The 20,385-nt window shown below is 37.0% G+C and overlaps 6 protein-coding genes across 7 annotated transcripts; 1 reads left to right on the top strand and 5 right to left on the bottom strand.

Annotated features, from left to right (window-relative positions):
* The first annotated feature begins 854 nt into the window (after positions 1–854).
* LOC116303833 (uncharacterized) lies at positions 855–5,524 on the top strand. Its single transcript, XM_031713441.2, has 12 exons — positions 855–983; positions 1,347–1,609; positions 1,730–1,799; positions 1,900–2,105; positions 2,491–2,533; positions 2,816–3,240; positions 3,471–3,583; positions 4,081–4,191; positions 4,320–4,394; positions 4,532–4,678; positions 4,841–4,960; positions 5,158–5,524. The coding sequence occupies exons 2-12, from the start codon at positions 1,363–1,365 to the stop codon at positions 5,356–5,358; spliced, it is 1,758 nt and encodes a 585-aa protein (XP_031569301.2). The 5' UTR covers positions 855–983; positions 1,347–1,362; the 3' UTR covers positions 5,359–5,524.
* A 100-nt stretch (positions 5,525–5,624) lies between these two features.
* On the bottom strand, positions 5,625–8,737 carry LOC116303832 (splicing regulator SDE2). Its single transcript, XM_031713440.2, has 6 exons — positions 8,578–8,737; positions 8,138–8,379; positions 7,323–7,492; positions 7,124–7,217; positions 6,592–7,036; positions 5,625–6,293 (listed from the first exon to the last, which is right to left on the bottom strand). Exons 1-6 carry the CDS (start codon positions 8,680–8,682, stop codon positions 6,075–6,077), a joined length of 1,275 nt encoding a protein of 424 aa, XP_031569300.1. The 5' UTR covers positions 8,683–8,737; the 3' UTR covers positions 5,625–6,074.
* Positions 8,738–9,994: 1,257 nt separating this feature from the next.
* Positions 9,995–11,784, bottom strand: LOC116303820 (uncharacterized). Its single transcript, XM_031713423.2, has 2 exons — positions 11,688–11,784; positions 9,995–11,075 (listed from the first exon to the last, which is right to left on the bottom strand). Exon 2 carries the CDS (start codon positions 10,919–10,921, stop codon positions 10,379–10,381), a length of 543 nt encoding a protein of 180 aa, XP_031569283.1. The 5' UTR covers positions 10,922–11,075; positions 11,688–11,784; the 3' UTR covers positions 9,995–10,378.
* LOC116303819 (uncharacterized) lies at positions 11,744–13,448 on the bottom strand. The gene has a single exon (XM_031713422.2). It carries the CDS (start codon positions 13,399–13,401, stop codon positions 12,832–12,834), a length of 570 nt encoding a protein of 189 aa, XP_031569282.2. The 5' UTR covers positions 13,402–13,448; the 3' UTR covers positions 11,744–12,831.
* A 1,207-nt stretch (positions 13,449–14,655) lies between these two features.
* On the bottom strand, positions 14,656–15,916 carry LOC116303835 (uncharacterized). Its single transcript, XM_031713443.2, has one exon. The coding sequence runs from the start codon at positions 15,673–15,675 to the stop codon at positions 15,073–15,075; it is 603 nt and encodes a 200-aa protein (XP_031569303.2). The 5' UTR covers positions 15,676–15,916; the 3' UTR covers positions 14,656–15,072.
* A 2,663-nt stretch (positions 15,917–18,579) lies between these two features.
* LOC116303780 (uncharacterized) lies at positions 18,580–20,333 on the bottom strand. Of its 2 annotated transcripts, XM_031713383.2 has the most exons (3): positions 20,185–20,333; positions 19,933–20,100; positions 18,580–19,848 (listed from the first exon to the last, which is right to left on the bottom strand). In XM_031713383.2, the coding sequence occupies exon 3, from the start codon at positions 19,824–19,826 to the stop codon at positions 18,780–18,782; it is 1,047 nt and encodes a 348-aa protein (XP_031569243.2). In that variant the 5' UTR covers positions 19,827–19,848; positions 19,933–20,100; positions 20,185–20,333; the 3' UTR covers positions 18,580–18,779. The 2 variants fall into 2 exon arrangements, with proteins under 2 accessions (XP_031569243.2, XP_088897122.1); XM_089040996.1 differs by lacking the exon at positions 20,185–20,333 and having other exon boundaries at positions 19,933–20,109.
* Positions 20,334–20,385: the final 52 nt, after the last annotated feature.

Here is a 20,385-nt window from a genome sequence, read left to right as displayed (position 1 = left end):
CTGTGGTTGTTGCTGCTGTGGTTGTTGCTGCTGTGGTTGTTGTTGCTGCTGCTGCTGTTGCTAGTGTTGCTGTTGCTATTGTTGCTGTTGTTATTGTAATATATACGAATGAATGCAAAACTTTGCAATTTTCTTACTTCCGTAAGGGAGGAACGGGTTGCTGTGGTGGTCGTCGATATCTGGAACACATGAACCAGGCGAACAGATAGTAGATGGGCCTTCACTGGCGAAAAAAGGAGTGCCAGGGACTTGTTGAGGGTGAAGAAACGGAGAGCAAACGTTATTCATTGGAACCTTTCAACGAAAAAGAAACTTTGGTTGTCATATCATAAACCATAGTTAGTAGACTAACTATGCACAAACAAAAACTTTTAAAACGTTTTACTTTTAAGAAACATAAGCATTACATTAAATGATATGTTGTTTTTTTTACGTTAAACACGAATAAATTCATAGAAGACTAGCCTTGGTTTGTCAGTACTTTTGAGGTTTATGTCGGTCTGCTTTTCATGAGGGAAAAACACTCACCATTTAATCAATTGAAATTTGATTATATGCTCATAAAGTGCTAATAAACATTTCTATTACCTTTTATGAAGTATGCAGTCGATACTTTGCTGTAAAAATGTCTAAAATATTTCACAAATAGGTAAGGAAATTCCGGGTTCTTTTATTTTCAAGGACGTTGCAGCTTTTATAGTTTGAGATTTCCCGCCAAAAACTATGCGCACGCGCGCGCATTCGCGGTGACTCACTCGTGCGATGTTCGCGCAAATTCGACTCTGTTCGGAGGAATTCGGAAGATATTCGTAAAATATCCTGTGCGCGCTTTCACAAAATTTTGAAACTCTTCCGTGAATATAAGCGAAAAAAAGAGCCACAAAAATCGAAGTTTATTCATCATCATAAAAGTTTTATCCAATTTAGAGTATACGAGAGGATGGACTAGCTGTATGGTTGTACAAGATTATATGGAATCTTTGGTTAGCATATATTTTAAAGGTTTTTATTGTTTGAAAAGCTATGTTGACAATCAGAGACTAACTAAGCTTATAAAAGCAGATATCGATGGCGGTTGTTTTGAAAAACTTATCTTACAGTTTACCAGTTGTATTTTATCTTGATCTCTTCTACGAATCAATTTACTTCAGTCTTAAAAACGCACCTCCACCAGCAGGGCATAAATATCATGCAAACGAAAGAAATATGACATTTGGTTTCTAAGTTGTTCAAAATATTTTGTAAAACGGGAAATGAGAAGTGAAAAAGTGGTGGTTAAACAGAATAGTTAACTTGATAGTCGTGAATAAATTTTTTATCCAACTTATCTACTTATGATTTATTAGGACTTGAATATTTACAATGAAGACACGCCATACAGCACAGGGTCATCTTAAGAAACTTTCATCATCAAGAATATCAAGCAAAAAGGGTCTTTTCAGCCATCTGCCAAACCAGACAAGCTCCTTGTTTGGCCCAGCAAAAAATACCGTAGTGACTTATTCAAAGTCACGACCAATACAAATTGTAAAGAAGAACCATTTTCACACACCTGATACGCCACAGGTGTTAACTCCTGATGAACTTCAAACAGCAGAAGGAAAGGGAGGTAAAAGGGAAGAAAAAAATGCTTGGCATTTTACAGAAACATCATTAGCAGATCAACTGTCACTGCAATTGGTGCAATTTTCCTTTTTTTATAAACAATTTTCTTTTTATTAAATTACAGAGACCATTAGCAAAAAAAGTAATCAAGAGTCTCAAGGAGGTTCATATACATCAGGAACAACATTACAAAGGTTTGTGCCAGATCTCTCCTCCTCCCCTCCCCCCTCTCAGTGAGCAAGGTATAGAGATTATCTCTTACTAATAACAACAATGCTTTATTGTTAATTCTAGTTTGGATGCAAGCAGTTTGAAGATAACAAATAAGTGGGGCACCCCACTAAATTTCACGAAGCCTCTTGGCAACAATGTGAAATCTATAAGACAGGGCTCCAGTCTTGCACTGCGAAACATTAGCAACATTCCGATTGATAAGACTTTGAGCAGAACTCAGTGCACACCAAATAGAAAGGATGTTCAAAGGACGTACCAAGATAAAGGTATGACATTTCATTTATTGGAATGATAAGTAGAAATGTTCAATGCTGCTACCTATTTTGGCATTGAACTCATTCAAAATCATGAAAATTGAGGGAATATGCCTTTCTGAATACTGCTCTGAACACACTGTAAGTACAATGTCTACAGAAATATATGAATAGTATAACAATGTTTACGATTTAATAGGATGTTTGCACAATGGCATCATAGACCTCTTCTACCAGACTCCCTTGCACGCTTCCTTTTGTTCAATTAATTTTTGTCTTACTATTCTTATGAGGGAATACAAATTTGAATAAGAAAGACAATTCGCCAAGCATATTGGTAGTGCTTAGTCATGCAACCATCCTATTGTTAATCAATTGTTTTTTTATTCTGTTACAGATCTCAGGCCACTTAGAAAACCAACAAAGACACCAATTTCTTGGTATATCAGTTGATTACCTCTTGTCAAAAAGTTCTTCACCTTGACTCACCCCTCCTTGTTCCCCCATTTAATTCCCCTTTCTGATCTTTTTCGGCTACTATGCACTACCTCTGATCTTATCACTTTGTGCTGTTGTTAAGGCATCACCATCTTCCACCAACTAACCCCAGACATCCTTGAAACTATCTCTATATTGTTTAAAATTGAACTTTATCTTTGACTTCATGTGTATATCTTAAACAGATTAGTTCTTTTATTTTTAATGCATGATTTTTTGAACAGGAAGAGAAAAAAAGAACTGATAAAGAAAACCAAAGAATTTAAAAAAATGAATGAAAATATGAATGAAGTGGAACATCAACACAAGGAAAAAGAAAAACAAGAGAAGACATTCAAATCATCCTCCACCAATCACAAAACTTGTAGCGCACATTCTAATGTGACAAACTACAGTGCAAAATCCATGTCATCGTGTACATCAACCAGCTCAGGGGGTGCAAGCAAGCAAGGCCATTCTGGTACACTAACAGTCCAGTCAATGTCACTCTGTAGCACATTGACAAATGATCCAAATTTTGAACCTAAACTGGTGGCTTTGGGATCTGTAGATGAACAAGCTTTGTTACCAAAGAACTCTACATTTAATGAAAGTGGTGAACAAGTTATGGTACAAGAATTCTTCTCAAATCACTTGTCGACAATTAAAGGTAAATATCTACTGGTAACATACTTGTTAGCCAGAGTACCATTACATTAGTCCTCTAGAAGTCCTCTGCCTCTTTCCATACTCTAAGATTCCTGATCGAGGAATCTCTAATGCTGCCTGGATTGAAGGTTTTTGGAAATGCGGTTATTCTTTATGATCATGATTTGTTTGCCTTATGAGGTAAAGCTGCATGTGGAGTTGATGTTAGGTCTTCATACTTTTTTGCAATAGATCAAGATGCTTCTAGTATTAAGGGGGAAAAAATTCCATCGATGGACGAAGAGGAATTGCAGAAGAAGGATACCACATCCCATTCTGATGAATTTCAAAATAATCTGATCCAGGTAAACATTTTGGTGGTGGTGTCATTTTGAGTTTATTGTGTAGTTCCAGAAATTAACCCCCCCCCCCCCCCCCCCCAACCCTGTAGTGGTATCATGTGGGAACCTGGGGCGAGATTGGAGAGGGCACAAGATCGAGAGATAGTATAGGATCATGGAAGAGTGAGCATAAGAAGTAACTCATGTAACCTTTATGCAAGAAAGTGAATTAAACTTGTCAAAGTCCCAAATGCTCCTAATCCCTTGATAATTCCAAATTCCTCTGGGGGGAGGGGAGGAGAGGGTATAGATATTGTCTGGAACTACACATTGGCACTATAGTCATGAATTGAGCTGCTAGTTGGTCTTCCTCTGTGCTTCTGTTTCCTCCCTCCACAAAAACAACACTTCAACGAAAAGGAAACACCAAATAACTTTGGGAATCCCAAGCAAACCTTAACACAGGAAGCCCATGAAAACATTGACTAACACATAATTTTGTTGTTTTATGTTATTCACAGAATGCTGAGGCACAACTAAAAAACAGCTGTGTGTCACATGAGAATACTGATAACAATGGACCCAAAACAAGCACACCAACTGATCAAGCCAAATTACCTGCAATGCTAGAGGTTTGGAACTATTTCATTCCCACTTTCCTTTCCAGTATTCATTTATTGCACACATTTCACTTTTCTTTGCAATATTCATTCATTGCTCACAATTCTTTCCTATTGATTTTTGTATTTTATTTCCAAAGGTTGATGTATCCCCAATTTTAGAAGCACCTGATGGTAATAACCAGAAGTTGAGAAAACATATTGATTGTCAGTTAGTAAGTATATGGGTTATTGTATGTCCTCATGACAATTTTAAAACGACTCTACATTAACCTGTAGTTACAAAAAGATTATTTACATCTTACCAAAATGATTTTAATGACTATTTCAATGACACAAAGTATCTTAATAGGAAACAGGTGTTAAAAGGAGCGCAGGAAAAGCATCTCAAAGAAATTCTTTAACTAGATGTAGTAGAGACAAATCAGCAACTACATTGGACCACAAGTCCAAGCCACAAAACCACAAAGCAGCAAGAACCTTGCAAAGTCAAGTTCAGGTAATGTTTAAAATTAGTAGGGCATCTATTATATGTTATGTTGTCAAAGGTGTTGACGATTATGATAAAAAGATGTAGATGACAATATAAATAAAGGTTTAATCTGGGACTGACAAATCTGGTTTTCTGATATTGTGCAAATTTTTTCTGTCGTTCTTACAGGACCTTAAGGAAAACAGCAAAACATCACTACCACTTCAAGCAAGTATTTGTATAGAGGATGATAGTGACCCTGAACAAATACAAGATAACATTACTCCAGAAATAATGGAAACAAATAAGGTAAGGTAGACCATTCATGAGGAATAGACCCAAATTACCATGAAAATGGCACCCAAAATGCCAATCAAGTTGAAAATAAAAAAACCCATGCCATCACTAGAAAGAGCATGTTTACTTTAGTAACCCTACAAAAATTCATTGTCAGGTGTCATGTCCACAGAGAAATTGACAAATTCCTTTTCTTTCTGGTACTATAGTCTTGCCCTTCATCAAGTAAGAGAAAACTGGACTACAGTGGTGCTATAAACAGACCTGACGTTAATGTATGCTTCCTGCTGGACTTCAAGTGTACAAGAAAAAGACCTTGTAAATTATGGATGAGAACAGAAAGTCCCTGTATTATCAAGAGTGAACAAAAGGAAATGTGTATTCCTCAAGATGTGTTAGCTATTATTTGACTGAATTAGGTGCATCAGAATCAATATCATATGGTGTGCAAAGAATGAGGAGTCAGAAACACTCAGTATCATGGCTAGTATGGCTCTGAAGTGGCTTCCAGATTCAAGTAATGTGATTGGATGGTTTGCATTATACTGGTTTTTGATTGGTTGAGTGGAAGCCAAACTACACTCCCACCCTGCTCCTGAAATATTACAAATTTAAAGTTAAAAAACAAAAGTGTACAGATAAGACTAGATAAGTTTACAAAAAGGTTTACTAGTAATTAATATTAGTGAGATTTTATTTAATTGTAAACTAAGGTGAAACTGTTTCAAAGGGAATTTACTGTCATTCCATATAACTAAAATGAAGGTACCTCAATTACATGGTTATGTCCTGCATATATTATATTTGAGCAGTTGAGCTGGTAATGACAGTATAAGAATTCACTTTGTTGGTGTAGATATCAAAGTTATACCATTGAAAATTAACTTATGAAATAGTAACCAAAAAAAAGATATTTAAAGAAAATTTTAGCTGTTGCTAATGAATTGCTCAAAACTTTTTAAATCAATATTGGTTTTTTTGACCACAAAATAAAATAAATTAAAACTTTCTGTCCTTGTCACTTATTTTCTTATTTCTCAAAAATAGAAATAAGCCTTTGAAATATTGTGATAAATTGGTATCATATAGGATTTTCATCTATATATAATGGCTGCATGCCCACAGTTCACTTCTTCTTTGGTTTACTCTTTCCTTTCAATGGTTTTGCAAATAAAGAAGGGTCCAGATCTTCCAAAGCTTTGCCTTTGGTTGAGAAAAGCCTTTGTGCTCTTTCTTGTAGGGTACCTCCACACTTTAAACCCAGTGTCTTCAAATGTTCCTTTAATGCCTCCAGTCCAAGAGATTCTAACTCTTCAGAAGTATTGTAATCATCAATATTAAAAGGCTGAAGACAGAAAGACACACATTACTATACCACACACTAAAACTTATTCATTATTATTTACACCATCAATGATCTTTTAGAAAAGTGATAATTTCAAGAAAATTTTTTTAATATGAGTAACATTTTGTAAAAATTAATTGGGAATAAAGAAAGTGGTAGATTTAAGAAGCACTCTTGCTGCCCCCACCTGTCTGCAAGGATGGGTTACAGGAGAAATGGGTAGCCCAATGACTTTTTTTGTATCTTTTTCTGAAAAAAGAAAAATACTTCAGGAAATGAGTTTATTTTCATTTTTTACCTTCATGGTTTCATCCTTTGCGAAATTTTCTTCATCCTTTTTCTTCTCAGTGATTTCATTTTCACATTTTTCCTCCTCTGTTTTACCAACCACTCCACCTTCTTTGGTTGTACATATTTCTGCCATATTTTCATCACTTGAATTGCTCTCACTTGCTGAATCAGTACTTACAGCAGTGTTATGATCAGCTGCATTACTAGCAGCAGTGTCACTCGCATCTATATTTATAGCAGTGTTGGATAATTGAGCGGCACTGGTTGATGGTTGATCAGGTGACATTTTACCTCTTGAATTACTCTCAACACATACATCTGTAGCACTTGTAGCAGTACTTGTTTCTGGGGCACTTATGGTCCATGTACTTGAACTACAGGATGGTTTTTCTGTTATTGTTTGTGTTTCATCATCATCACTATCATCTAACTCCTCTTCATCCACTCCCATCCTGCAATAGAAAACATTATAATCGTAAGTCATTTTTGAAAAAAGGGATGTTATTTCCTTGCACCAAGCAATGAAATTTTAAGCTTACCATATTTTTCGCTTTTTAGGAGCATCACCACTTATTGTGCTTGCTCTTTTTACCCCCACTTCCAACCCTGATGCAGACGTAGAAGCCTTCAAACCTAAGAAGAATATGTTAAGACATTAATTATGGCATAGGAGAGAACAATTTGATTTCATTTATCGCATAGATCAAATTAAGGTTCCTAAGTGTTTTTTATCAATACCTTGTTTCAGTGCATCATCTATTTTCTCTAAATTCTCCTGAATCTGCATTGTGTAGGTTCTGTCATCAAAGTTGTGCTTTGGTCCAGCTCTTCTTTTTTCCAGTCTTTCCTGTTTTTGTCTTGCTAATTCACGTTCTCTGTCAGCCTGTTTTGCAACCCACTCTGTGATTCTAGGACAAAATAAAAACCACTTATGTCAGTCAAAATCATGGCATTGTTGGACCATGAGATGATTATCATCATTTATTCATTCTGTTACAATGAGAAAATCCTTCATGAAACTTGTTTCATAATGTTTCAAGACATCACCGCAGAGACGTAAACCAGGGGGACCAAGGAAGCCCAGCCCCCCATCCCTTAGTCAAATGATGCTTGACTCCCCCCCCCCCTCTAAGGCAAAATCCTGGATACGCCCCTACACAGGGTGAATTTTCTAATGAAGAAAAAATCCCCCTTGGGTACATTCTATCATTTGAGATTTTTTGTCACTCCCTTAGGAATTAATTGTTTGTTCACCAGCATTGTGTCAGTAGAAAATCTTATTCTCATGGAAATGATGTTTGAAATGTTAAAACATTTGACTGAAAATGTAACCCTTTATTACATCCCTTGGAATATACCTGGTAATACTGGACGTAATCAATCAGAAAAAATCAAACAATCGATTTTATTGTTTCGTTCAATTGCTGAATGCAATTGAATTAAATCATGTAATTGTGTTCAATTGATTTGGATTTCCGAATCATTCAATTGATTATGCCAGGGGTAATAATAAAGGAAAATAAGAACTGATGATAGCTTACTGCCAAACTTACTTTTTTTCATCATTGACGTCCCTCATTCTCCTTCCGCTCAGGTCTCGACATGCCTCTCTACTTGTTGTCTTTTCTATCTGTGCACCAATAGCTCTCAACATCGACCCAAAACCACCTTTACCTCCAGGTAAACGATAATTAACCCTAACTACGTCATTCGTAGATATGGTCAGGGTGTTGTTGCTACATGGGGGCAATAAACGTCCATTGTGCAAGATATAAACACTGTCTGGATGTACTGCCTGCAATATGCGGTATAACCATATCATTATTACACAAAAGATGAGTCTATATTTCCTCATATATATAAAGAAATATAAACTATAGAATAAATATTCTCCGACAAAGGCAAATTTATTTCTAATTTACAAACTAAAAGTAGACCAAATTACCAAAACACAACCAATGATTTGTATAAGAATTTTCGCAAAATACGATACCTCGCTGCCTTCTGATAACACTGTTAATAAGTCTTGTGTTTGCCAATGATCAGAGGCTGGAATAACACGGATATTCCCAATGGGTGAGTACAAAAATGCTGACATTTTGAACCAAAGTAGAGAAACTTTGAAGGTTTCTTTCGATCTCCGTTCTCTCTGCCTACCGACTGTGTTACGATCATGAAATATATCGTGCCCACTTCACCGCTGACAAATTATCCACAGGAATACCATCGCGAATGAAACAGTCAACTGATTCAAGAGAGTATCATATTTCAGCATTTTAGAAACAAAACTGACCACATGAATAAAGGACATATTTCAATTTGCAATAAAGTCACAAATTAATTGCAATAGCAAAAATCACTGGCAAATTGATAATAGTTCTGCAAAATCTTTATTTCCCATTCTTTCCCATCTAAATACTATACATTTTGTATGAAGACTGATGTGGACTACTTTTTCTTATTGCTTATTCTAAAACTCTTTTCCTATTCCAATATATAAGGACAATAATAGCAATAGCTGAATGTTTAAACAGACGCTTTTAATAATAAAGTTGAAGGGGGGTAGGGGGCAGGGGGGCTGGCAGAACATGAATGAATTGTTAGAAGCAAGACACCTACCTTCTTGAGTGTTCTGCCAAATGCTTTGTAACTCCACACAACACAGCAAGCAGGTTTTTTAAATTTCTTTTATGAAACACAAATCACAATAACTAAAATAAATGTTATTTTAGATACGAACTTGCGTAATAGGTAAATTATGAGACTTGTATGAAACGACTGAAGAAGAGGGCCAATGGGCATTTCACAACTTTGTGAAAAAATAAATAGGAATGATGGAACTGAAAGTGCATGCACATCTCTGTGCTCTTATAAAGCTACACTCCCAACCAATCAGAACGTGAGATTTATGACAGGTTTTTTTTATAATGATGAATAGTTGCATAATGGAGTCATGATGACACCAAAACGTTGTGAAGCAAAAACTATATGTTAATCCTATAAATGTCCTTTTTAGTATTATGCTTCTCCAAGCAACTACTTATCAAGATGAATAGTTTTCTATGTTAGATAAATTTATCTAACTATTCAACAGTATGAATTTAAACGCCCAGATTCGCATGACCATTGCTTTGTGGCATATTTACTCTTAGATAACATCAACTGAATATTTATCTAAGTTCGATAAATTTATCTAACCATTAGACAGTGTAACTAAATGCACTCTATTATAATATACTATAAACTTGTGTTTTATTGTTATTATTAGAGAAATATCCCCAAGTAGTTTTATATGCAAAAAAAGCATATTACCAAACAACACTATGTAATCAAAGCAAAATATTAGAAAACGTCTAGAAGTGTTCATGTGTATAGGTGTTCAAACAACTTAGTCACAAAAAAGATCCATCTTTTGTCTACAAACTCTGTTTATTTGAATAAACTTATAATGAATTGTAAAGTACATAAACCTTACATCTTTCTCAGGCTATTAACGTTCATATTATACATTACACAACTTCCCAAAAAAGATCTTACTAAAACAACCCATGAATAATGGATAACAGCGAATCAGTTTTAAACGGAATTAATTCAGTTTTAAGTAGTTAAGAAAACTTTTGCAGTTATTTATCACTCTAATATATTATATAAATGTCAATGATTATATTTGTTAAACTATTTGTTCTCTGATTCTCCTTAACTTTCTTTATTCCTGCTGATGCCAATTTAAGAAACCACCATATTCAAGCACACCTTCTAGAAATCATACTTTCTGGAGCATCTTTAATATGTTTTCAAATCACATCTGCTTTAGCGTCCTCAGAACCCGTCTGCCTTCTTCCCTCAGACTCCATGTTCCTGTACTTCATGAAGTGCAAGTAGGCTTCAACACCAAAGAGAACAAGACAAATGTAACCAAATATAGAAGCAGCTACACCAGCACCAGGATTGTAGACCCCGTTATCCTTCGAACAAGAAGCGACCAAGGAAGATCCGATCAAAAAGCCTAAGACAGCTAAGCAGCATAGTACAAAGTGAACGGCTGGGTGGCGAAAGATCCACAACAAACGCTCCCACAAACCCAAGGTGTGAATAATAAGGTCGATAAGAATATTTAGAAAGGCAGTCCAGGCTACGAAGTCGAGGAATCCAATCTTGCCGCCACAACCTGAACTTATGTACCACGAAACCGACGACGAACAACAGCCACAGAGAAATGTTAGGACCAATTCTGCTATAGCAATCTGCCCAAGAACTACCTTTACCCATTCAAAGTTTATTTTGATCAAACGATCATCATTTGGCCTTTCTCCTCCGTCTTCTTCATAGGGAGCCATTTTGTCTTCGATGTCTTTTGTGACCAGAGGATGCGCAGACGTTTGATTCCCCGCGCACAATGCGCCATAGTAGGGGTGGGGTAGGGTAAGAAAATTATGTCATCTCTTGAAACTAACCGGAAGGGCTGACCGGAAGTAAAGATTATCGTATTTTCTGCAAAAAAAGAGAGCATATATATCGTAAATCATAAATAAATAACAATTTAGAAGAAAGTAGGAGGTAGTCTAGGGATAACAGTGTAAAATATATTTTCTATTGAAACATATTCGCATTCCTGGGTTTGTCTTTGAATCTCATTCTCTTTCAAGTGGTGGTTAAACTGTCCACAATGCATAGTAAAAGGTTCAAAACTTGGCAAAAAGTACTTACAGCCAAAGTTATCAGCTCTATTACCTCTAAGTATTTAACAATATGTTTATGTATACACTCAATTGAAGAATTGTTGTCGGGTTCAGAAACATAGAACATAAAAGCCGAGTCTCTAGTCAATAAGGCATATACTCAATTGAAGAATCGTTGTCGGGTTCAGAAACATAGAACATAGAAGCGGCTGAAATGGCACATGGGAAGTATGTTAATTAGATGCATTCTGTGACCGGTGACCTGTGGCATCATCCATTCTCAAACCCAGGTCTTCTGAATACGTGTTTGGCATTCTAAACCGACTGCATGGATGGCGCAAATGAATAAATTATAATATAGTTATGTCATTTCCCATGTGCCATTTCAGTACTGAAAGCGTATTTTCCTTTAGGCTCTACTAACCTACACGATTGAAGCCAGAATACTGCTGACTGTATTAATATTAATAAACATCTGAATTACAATCCTAGAAATCTTTTACTGCTCAATTATATTACTTCTAAAGCCCGGAATTACATCCTCAGCTGCTAAGCCAATCTATGCGACATTTATCTATGAACACATCATTTAAATCCATACATGGGTACTCTTGCACAAGAATGCACATTTCGCGAGGAAACTACAAAAAAAAAAAAAAAAGGTATTTAACAACTGGGCTGCCACAGGCAACCCAACAATAATTTTTTGTCTGGATTATTTTAATACAACATATAGACAACATAGCAGCTAAATGAAACAGAGTAATGATTTTGACATTTCATGCCATAATGGTACTCAGTGTAAAAGTAAACGCTTTTTCATTCATCTTTTTTCCACTTTCCTACAAATTGTAGGATTATCCATTTTACTCTTGGTTCCATAGTTTGTTTACTATCACTCTGGTACTTTCCTGTGGCAGTCACTCTAAATCAAAGCTAGCTAAGGGAAGGTACATTTTTATTGCGGAGGGCTGTGGTTTAGAGGGGTAACTTCATTTTTCCCTAACATGACATTATACCACTACAATTTACCTTATCGTCCCACAACTAACGAATATATAACCTGGGCTCATGTCTCTGTACTGTAATATAAACATGCTGTAGAGTATGAGAGAAGCAAGCTTTAGAAACATGAGGCATAGACGAGTGTTTCTCTTGATTTTTGAGTGTTCTACAGCTCCCAAAGTGTTTTATCACACTACAGACACATAAAATGCTGTTTTATATTGCTTTTATAAAATATTTTTGGACCCACTTTCATGGTAAATAGTTCCAGGGAAGATCTTCCAAGCATGTTGATGCAAATGTATGGTACAAGCTGCGCCAAGAAGTTAGTGAATGAAAGTGTCACAGTACTATGTTCTAATGATTATAAAGTCTGATGATTAATGGCATAGCCCATGAAATTGTTGGCAACATTCCCACGATATGACCCACTCGTCACGCTATTCCTTAAAAAAACAAAAATGGATTTTTCCCTTTAAGGCTTTCGACTTGAAAAACCTCACAAATTAAGCTAAGACTTATAGGATGATGTCAAAAATGGCATGGTTTACTGGATGGTACGTTCAGTATGCAAACTCCTCGGGTTTGACGTCTTCGTTCCTCGGTGTTTCCCTTTGTACTGGCTCGCGTCTATAGCGGATAAATAGCATTATCAGCTCGATAAGGAATAGGAACATAGATATATATCCAAAGCTACAGGCAGCTATCACGTCACCTCTCCTAAAAGCGTACCCAAGAGCCACAGAGGTTGCGACAAGAAATGAGATGACGCTAATCAAGAGCAAAGAAAGGGATACTTTTGGCTGAATCAATACATATGGTAGCTTCTCGTAGATGTGTGTCATCTTCAAGACGATATGCAGGATAACAAATATCCATGCTGTAGTACCAACAAATATCAGAAACTCGAAATAAGCTCTGGCACTTTCTTCATGAGCTGTGAGGATAACGAAAGTAAGAAAGGTCGTAAAGAACTGGGTTAGTTTGAGCAATCCTTCCATTGTGGTGACGATCCAAAGCAAGTCACAGCAGCCACAGTATTCACGGTAAATTCTCGTCTCTGCGTGATGGCGGACTTCAGTTTTCGTCCTGGTTTCGACACGTTTCTCAACTACTTCTCGTGTGGTTGCCATTTTGGAAACTGATGTTGGTAGGTGTGATCATAAAGGTATACCACAGGGAGACCAATTGCTAGAAAAACTTGTTCCTACCATTCCCACCCCACTTGAGAAGGTATTGGGGCCCGGTGGCTTGGGGCTTCAAAGGGGAATGGTCATCGGTAAAAATGTAAACTTTCTTATTGAGGGGGAGGGTCACAGGATCATCAGTAAATTTTACTATTAATTATCATTATTATTTATTTTGCTATTCCCTCAGCAATCTCGTACCCAGAGCCCACGTTCCTCTTGGTCAGTACCAAGAACGAGAGGCCAAGAGGAACGTGGGCTCTGGGTACGAGATTGTACCCTCAGTAAATAGTATATTATTATTATAATTATACAGCTTCTCATTAATCCCATATATGTAAGTGTCCAATTATTTTCCTAATTGGACAGGTCTTGTTGATATGGAATTAATTAGGCAGCTATATGATTAATAGGTAATGGGATAGTTCATCCTCCCCAATCAAGAAATAATTAGACTCGAAAAATTCCTCTGACTGCCAAATTTTGGAAGTCCTCGGAATTTTCCTCGTCCAATTATTTCTTAATTGGACAGCATGGAGTCCTATTACTTATACTTATTATCATTATTATTATTTTTATTATTATTATTATTATAGTATTATTATTGTTATTATTATTGTTGTTATTATATTATTACTTTTTTTTTTTAACATATACCATTAGGATTAATTTTTACTAAATAGATTTTATGGTTATACATTTTTTTTTTAAGAAATTTAAAAAAAATTATTGTTGTTATTATTATTCATTATTATTATTATTCATTATTATTATTATTCATTATTATTATTATTATAGTATTATTATTATTCATTATTATTATCATTATTATCATTCATTATTATCATCATTATTATTATTATTATTATTACTGCGAATCCCCAACCCTTTTTCTCCCTTTCTTTCTTTCTATTTATTTTTGTTTGTTTGTTTGTTTGATTCTTTCTTTCTTTCTTTCTTTCTTTTCTTTTCTTTTCTTTTTGGTATTTATCCTTTAGATGTATTGTGATCCTTTTGATGTATCTTTGTTTGTTTTTTCTCTTCTTTGCATATCCAGTCATTACCAGTCCCACCCTTTTACACTATAAAAACCGTCATATTCAACACCTTGTCACGCAATATAAGATGTTTTTATACCGATCATTACGAATCAGCCTTAATTATTGGACAAAAAATAAAACAGCTGAAAGAAACTGAAGGTCAACTTACTGCTAACGTTTATTTCTTTTTATTCTCAATTGATTTTTTATCACATCTTCTCGTTATTACCACTGACGTGTGCCTGTTTCGATTTTTTATCTTTTCTTTTGAACACCACGTAGTAATTTCTCGCGTGCTGTAGTTGTTCAGTTCAGTTCAACTTATTTGTCTTTATCTTAAGGAATGGGATCAAAACTAAATGATCATATGATATAGAACATACATTAATAACTCCTTACTGTAATGAAAATCAAACTAACATTAAATTTTTCAGGCATCAAGTTCGTCAATACTTGTACTTTTTAAGATACGTATGTACGTAACTGTTCGGTCAGTTCCGGCTGGACAATGTGGGAACCTCAAAAGCCAAATGCAAAATGACTTATGATATCTGTAATAGCGATGTTTTCTCTTTTTCTATTGAGGAAATTCAGACAGTCTTTCTTTTTGTTCGACCGACGATTCATTGGTTTCAACTTTCTGGACTGTTTCAACGGTCTGTGTCGATTCTGTTGCCTGGCTTCGCGTTCTTTTAACTCGGCAGAACAAATAAAGAGCCTCCAAAAGGAATAAGAACATCGCAATGTAACCACAAGCTGCAGAAGCCACTAGGTATTCGTCGCCATTGGCATAAGCAAGAACAACAGAGGACGCAGACAAAAATGCTACCACAGCGAGAAGACAGCAGACGACCCCAACGTATGGATGAATCAAAGCATCGGGAAGCCTTTCGAATAGATGTGTCATCTTGAGTATAATATGTATTGTTATGAATACGAAGGCAGTTACTCCAACGAAGACCATGAAGTCGTACTGGGCTAAAGCGGAGTAATAGCTGAGCCTTGCACAGATGATAACGAAAGCAAGGAAGGTACTGATCCATTCAAGCATCTTTAACCAACCTTCACACGTTGCTACAAACCACATACAGTCGCAGCATCCACAATAAACAGTATATTCTCGAACCTCTCGATCCACAGTCACCGTAGTGGTTGCTCGACGGTCTCTTTTCGTCGCCATCACGCTTAGAGGTTAACAAGAGTTTCTCGTATCACGTTCGGCACCCCGTTCTGCCTCGTTGCTTGCCGTTTCTATTATGGCGCGCGCAATGACAATACCTTGAGTGCTCTCTGAATAATCAACCTTGCATAATCATCATCTCGACAACTCATGGATAAATCCACCTTTAACCTTCTCTTGGCCAATCAGTTATTCGGCCATTTGTTTGTAGAGATAAAACAAGTGTCACAGGTTACAGCTCCGACAGCTTTTTCATTATGTATCGATCAAGAAAATGTGCTGTCGGAAGTTTCGAAACCAAAAAAAAAAAATTAATTAAAAAAGCTGATAGGACTGGTTTTCTTGTGATACGTACGATTTCGCCTTCGAGTTTGTCAAATTGTGATTATTAGAGAGTCTTTTGGTGTAAATGATTTTGATGCAAAAAAAACTAAAATATTATTTTAAAAAATAAGTGGGAAAAGACATATTACGAACAAATGAATGGATGGATGGATGGATGGATGGATGGATGGATGGATGGATGGATGGATGGATGGATGGATGGATGGATGGATGGATGGATGGATGGATTGTAGTCCACCCCCCACCCCCCCCCCCCACCGCAACCGGCGGGATTGCTCAGTAGGGGAGGGGCTGTCCCCATTCCTTAGTATCCTTTAAGAATATAGGGGAGTGGTGGTCTAGGAATGTATAAACAGTTTAGAGGATTAATTGATTGCAAGAGCGCATAAATAAGTATTTATGCTCTGTTGTAGAATGAAATGTATGATCTTCTAACTTTATGGCTGTTCCGGATGACGTTATCTGATTGTAGATAACTCTGGTAATCGATGTTACATATGAATTGCCAGCTACAGTAATTCAGTTTATAAATCTTGTTAAGAGTTCTTTATATTTTCTCAAGTGCGTCTATATCGCCATGGGCGAGCGCTTTTTTGTCGTCTAACTGATTTATAATATGACCAAAAATCTACCGTGCGACCCATGGGCAAATAGTTCATAGGCATTTCATATTGACGCCATCGGGTTTGAAAATTTAGAGAAAAAAGGCGAGCGTCCGTTGAGATCAGCGTGCGCGAGCGTGCAACCCATGGGGAAATAGTTCATTGGTTTTTGGCCAATCAGAGCGCGCGTAATAATCTAGTCATATTATAAACTTATTTATGTTCTCTTGCATTAGTCCATCCTACTCCCCTACATCCTTAAAGGATACTCAGGAATGTGGAGCACCCCTCCCCTAGCAATCACGCCGGTTGTGGGGGGAGGGGGGGGGGAGTAACTAATGAGGTTTAATATAACGATGCTCGGCAGAGGTGTAATTGTACTTTTTATTCGTACAGTATTATTACTAATGCTTTACAATGGATATTATTGTTTTAGACTTCAAGCGGATGATGGTAAATTTAAATCCAACTATTTTCTACCGGGATGATTCCGGCTCTCTCATTACACCACCCCAGATACATTTTCAACAGTCTTGGTCGATTCTGTTGCTTGTCTTTCTTTTCTTTTTCAGTCAATGAAGATATAAACAGTCTCGAGAAGAAATAGAAACATGGCAACGTAGCCAGAGGCTGCTGACACCTTTAATAGCGTATAGTGGTATGAACGAGCGAGAACAGCAGAGGAAGAAGACAAGAATGCTATGACTCCGAGAATACAGCAGACGATTCTAAAAAGCGGATGAGTCAAAGTTGCCGGCAGAGTCTCAAATATATGTGTCATCTTTAGGACAATGTGTATTGTTACAAGTATATGTGCAGCTACGCCAACGAAAACCATGAAATTGTACTCCGGGAAGAATGACAGCAATCGGCCAAAATCGCTTGCGCAAGTGAACAAGAAAGCAAGGAAGCTACTGATCCATTCCAGCACCTTTAACCAACCTTCACCAGTTGTTACAAGCCACATCCAATCGCAGCATCCACAATAAACACGATATTCTCAATCCTCTCCTTCCACGGTTACAGTAGTAGTCGTCGTATTGCGTTTGTTCTTCATCGTCAGTCTCTTCAGGAGGAATACCAAATAAGCGAGGCGATGTCAAAAACGGCGTGTTCACGTTTCAGCTTCCTTAATGAATTTGTGGCTTTTTTCTCCGCATTTTCAACTGATGAATAATGTAACGGTCGGAAACGTCACGCTGACAACGCCTGCCTGGAAAATGAACTTTTAATGGGTATTATAAAATAATTGGTATACTACGCGCGCTAGGATTGGTCGAAAACCATGTTTGATGAGAGTATCAAAACATGCTATCGTCATTCTTAATCTATCGCGCGCGCTCATTGGTCAGTTTGAATAAGACGGCACGTAGGGAGAATTTACTTAGACTTTGCTTTTTTTCGATCTTTTCGCGCTTTTGTTATTTTATAAAACAAATCAAAAACAGTTTTCTGTGTTTGATACTCTGATCAAAACACTTTGGATGTTGGGAGAACACTCGAGAAGCTGGAAACCACTCAGAGTGGAACCACTTGATCAGAGTATCGAACACGGAAAACTGTTTTTGATCTGTTAAATAAGATATGACCCCATAAAACATGAGTAATTCGTTCGGAAAAGGAAAGAATGTAGAGCGCTTTAGTGTTGCAAAAGAAGGAACGCATTTAAATGAAACTAAATCAGACGACAACGAAATGAAATTACTCGTTTTAATGACAAATATGGACATGTCATTGCAGCCGAGAAAATAAAATATTCAGTGGCCTGCCGATCAAAGTCAGTAGCAACTGCTAGTTTGACAACCTTTTGGTATCTACACAGTCCACAGCAACTCGACCTGGAGTTTGCCGTGTGCAGGGGTTGCTGTTGAGCAAAGGGTTTGGGTATAAACCTGTAAATAAAATAAACACACGATACAGCAACATAGAGAAAAGTCGGGGGGGGGGGGGGGGGGGACGGAAAACCAATCGAAGACTCAGCAATTACAACCTTCATTACAACTCAGGAATCGCGCTCTTGTGTCGTGGTTGTTTCTAACTGTTTTTGTGTGTATTTGTTTATTGTCTAAAAAACATAAATATTTATCATATATGCTACTTGCTAAAAATGATAAATCGAAGAAGCGCATAAAAGATAATCTCATTTGGCTTACTGGTTTAAACTAACTTCGGTAGAGTTTGAAAAAGTAGCGCCTGTTTCAATTTGCTGGGCAGCGGTAATTCTTGAACGCCTTGCTGGAAAGATTTCCCCATCGCTTTTCGTACCTCTATAAGGCAAATGATTTCCAGCCGTAATGGAGTTTTCCCAACTGTTTCGAGAAAACGGCGAAACATGAACATTAGGCATTCTTGTGAAGTGTTTAACGGGATTACAGAATTTGACTCAAATGTGCAGTTTTTAGGCAGGAAAGCTAAGTTTGCTCCTGCAGAACACAACATTAAAGCACAACGTTTATCTTGGCTGAAACGCCACCCATAGAAAATCGGCGTCCTACCTTGTTTGTCATGAGCGTTTGGAGAAGACCCGTAGCGAAGTAATAAGGAGATAGTAGTTAGATGCAAATCAAGATGCTCAACACGTGATATACTTCCTAAACGGGTAGCCGTAGTTAGAGGTGTCTCGCCTAATGAAGTCACAGCACTCACATCAGCCCCATGTCGGCACAGAAGAAGGACAAGCTTAGGGTCTACGCGGAATGCAGCAAGGTGAAGAGGCGTATGTCCAAACTGAAGCTGTGCGTTTACGTCTGCACCATAATCTAACAACATGCGTGCTGCTGTTGTACTTGGATACTGCACTGCATAATGTAGAGCTGTGTAACTGTATAAATCCTTGTGATTGATTAACTCTGTATTTGCTACGTATTTCAAGAGAACTTGTAAAGACTCGATGTTATCCCACAAAACAGCGAAATGAATCGGTGTCATTCCTTTGCAGCAAGTGGTCACCATGTCCTCTAAAGAACTAAGATTATCCATGGAAAGCAACTCTCGAAGTTTCACTGTGTTGTTGGTGCAGGTATTAAGGACTATTTCTATTTGGTGTTTATTAATGGTCGAATCATCTTGGCACTGTTCAAGGACGATACTCAACAGGGCAAGAACACAGCATGATGAACGATCCAAGAAATGTTTTCTTTTGGCAACAGAATGACTTTCAATCTCTTTAACAATGCAGCACAACCTTTTGAAGGGTTTTGTCATCAATTTTCTCCTTGTAATTGTCCTGTTACATTCGATGCTAGTGTAAGTATGCCACGAGTTGCCAACCGAGACATGTTTATCGAAAATTAAATTCAGTCATGCTTACCTCACCAAAAATGTTTACCAGAATTTGCTTGACCCTGTGAAGCTGTCTTTCTCTCACAGAATGATAAACATCATCCCAAGTAGCTTTTTTGATCCAGGAAAGATCACTGAACCACCGTTTGACCCAAACGTCCTCGATTAAACTAACTACTGCCTCAAAACATCGATCCTGTCACGAGAAAACCACAGTTAAAATGTATAACTATTTAATTATACGGACTCGGTAATGATGAGATCAAACGTGAAAGCATACCTCTGCCATATCAGAAATATGGCTTTTTAATTGTTACCATCAAGTAAATTCAACAAAACAACTCAAACATGAACCACCGGTTCAATAAAAAGACTTTTCAACCGAAAATATTCCCCAGAAACTGCAATTTGAAAAATGCGCGTGCAACCACAGGTATCCCAACCGTAGCCACGGCATAACGTGACGCACTTGATAAAATAC

This window comes from Actinia tenebrosa, unplaced genomic scaffold, assembly GCF_029948245.1.
Source record: "Actinia tenebrosa isolate PJP-AT-01 unplaced genomic scaffold, QUT_ActTen_1.0 PGA_scaffold8__29_contigs__length_14323225, whole genome shotgun sequence".
Lineage (NCBI taxonomy): Eukaryota > Metazoa > Cnidaria > Anthozoa > Actiniaria > Actiniidae > Actinia > Actinia tenebrosa.
Note: the sequence above shows the minus strand (reverse complement) of the source record. Positions and strands in the feature narration are given on the sequence as shown.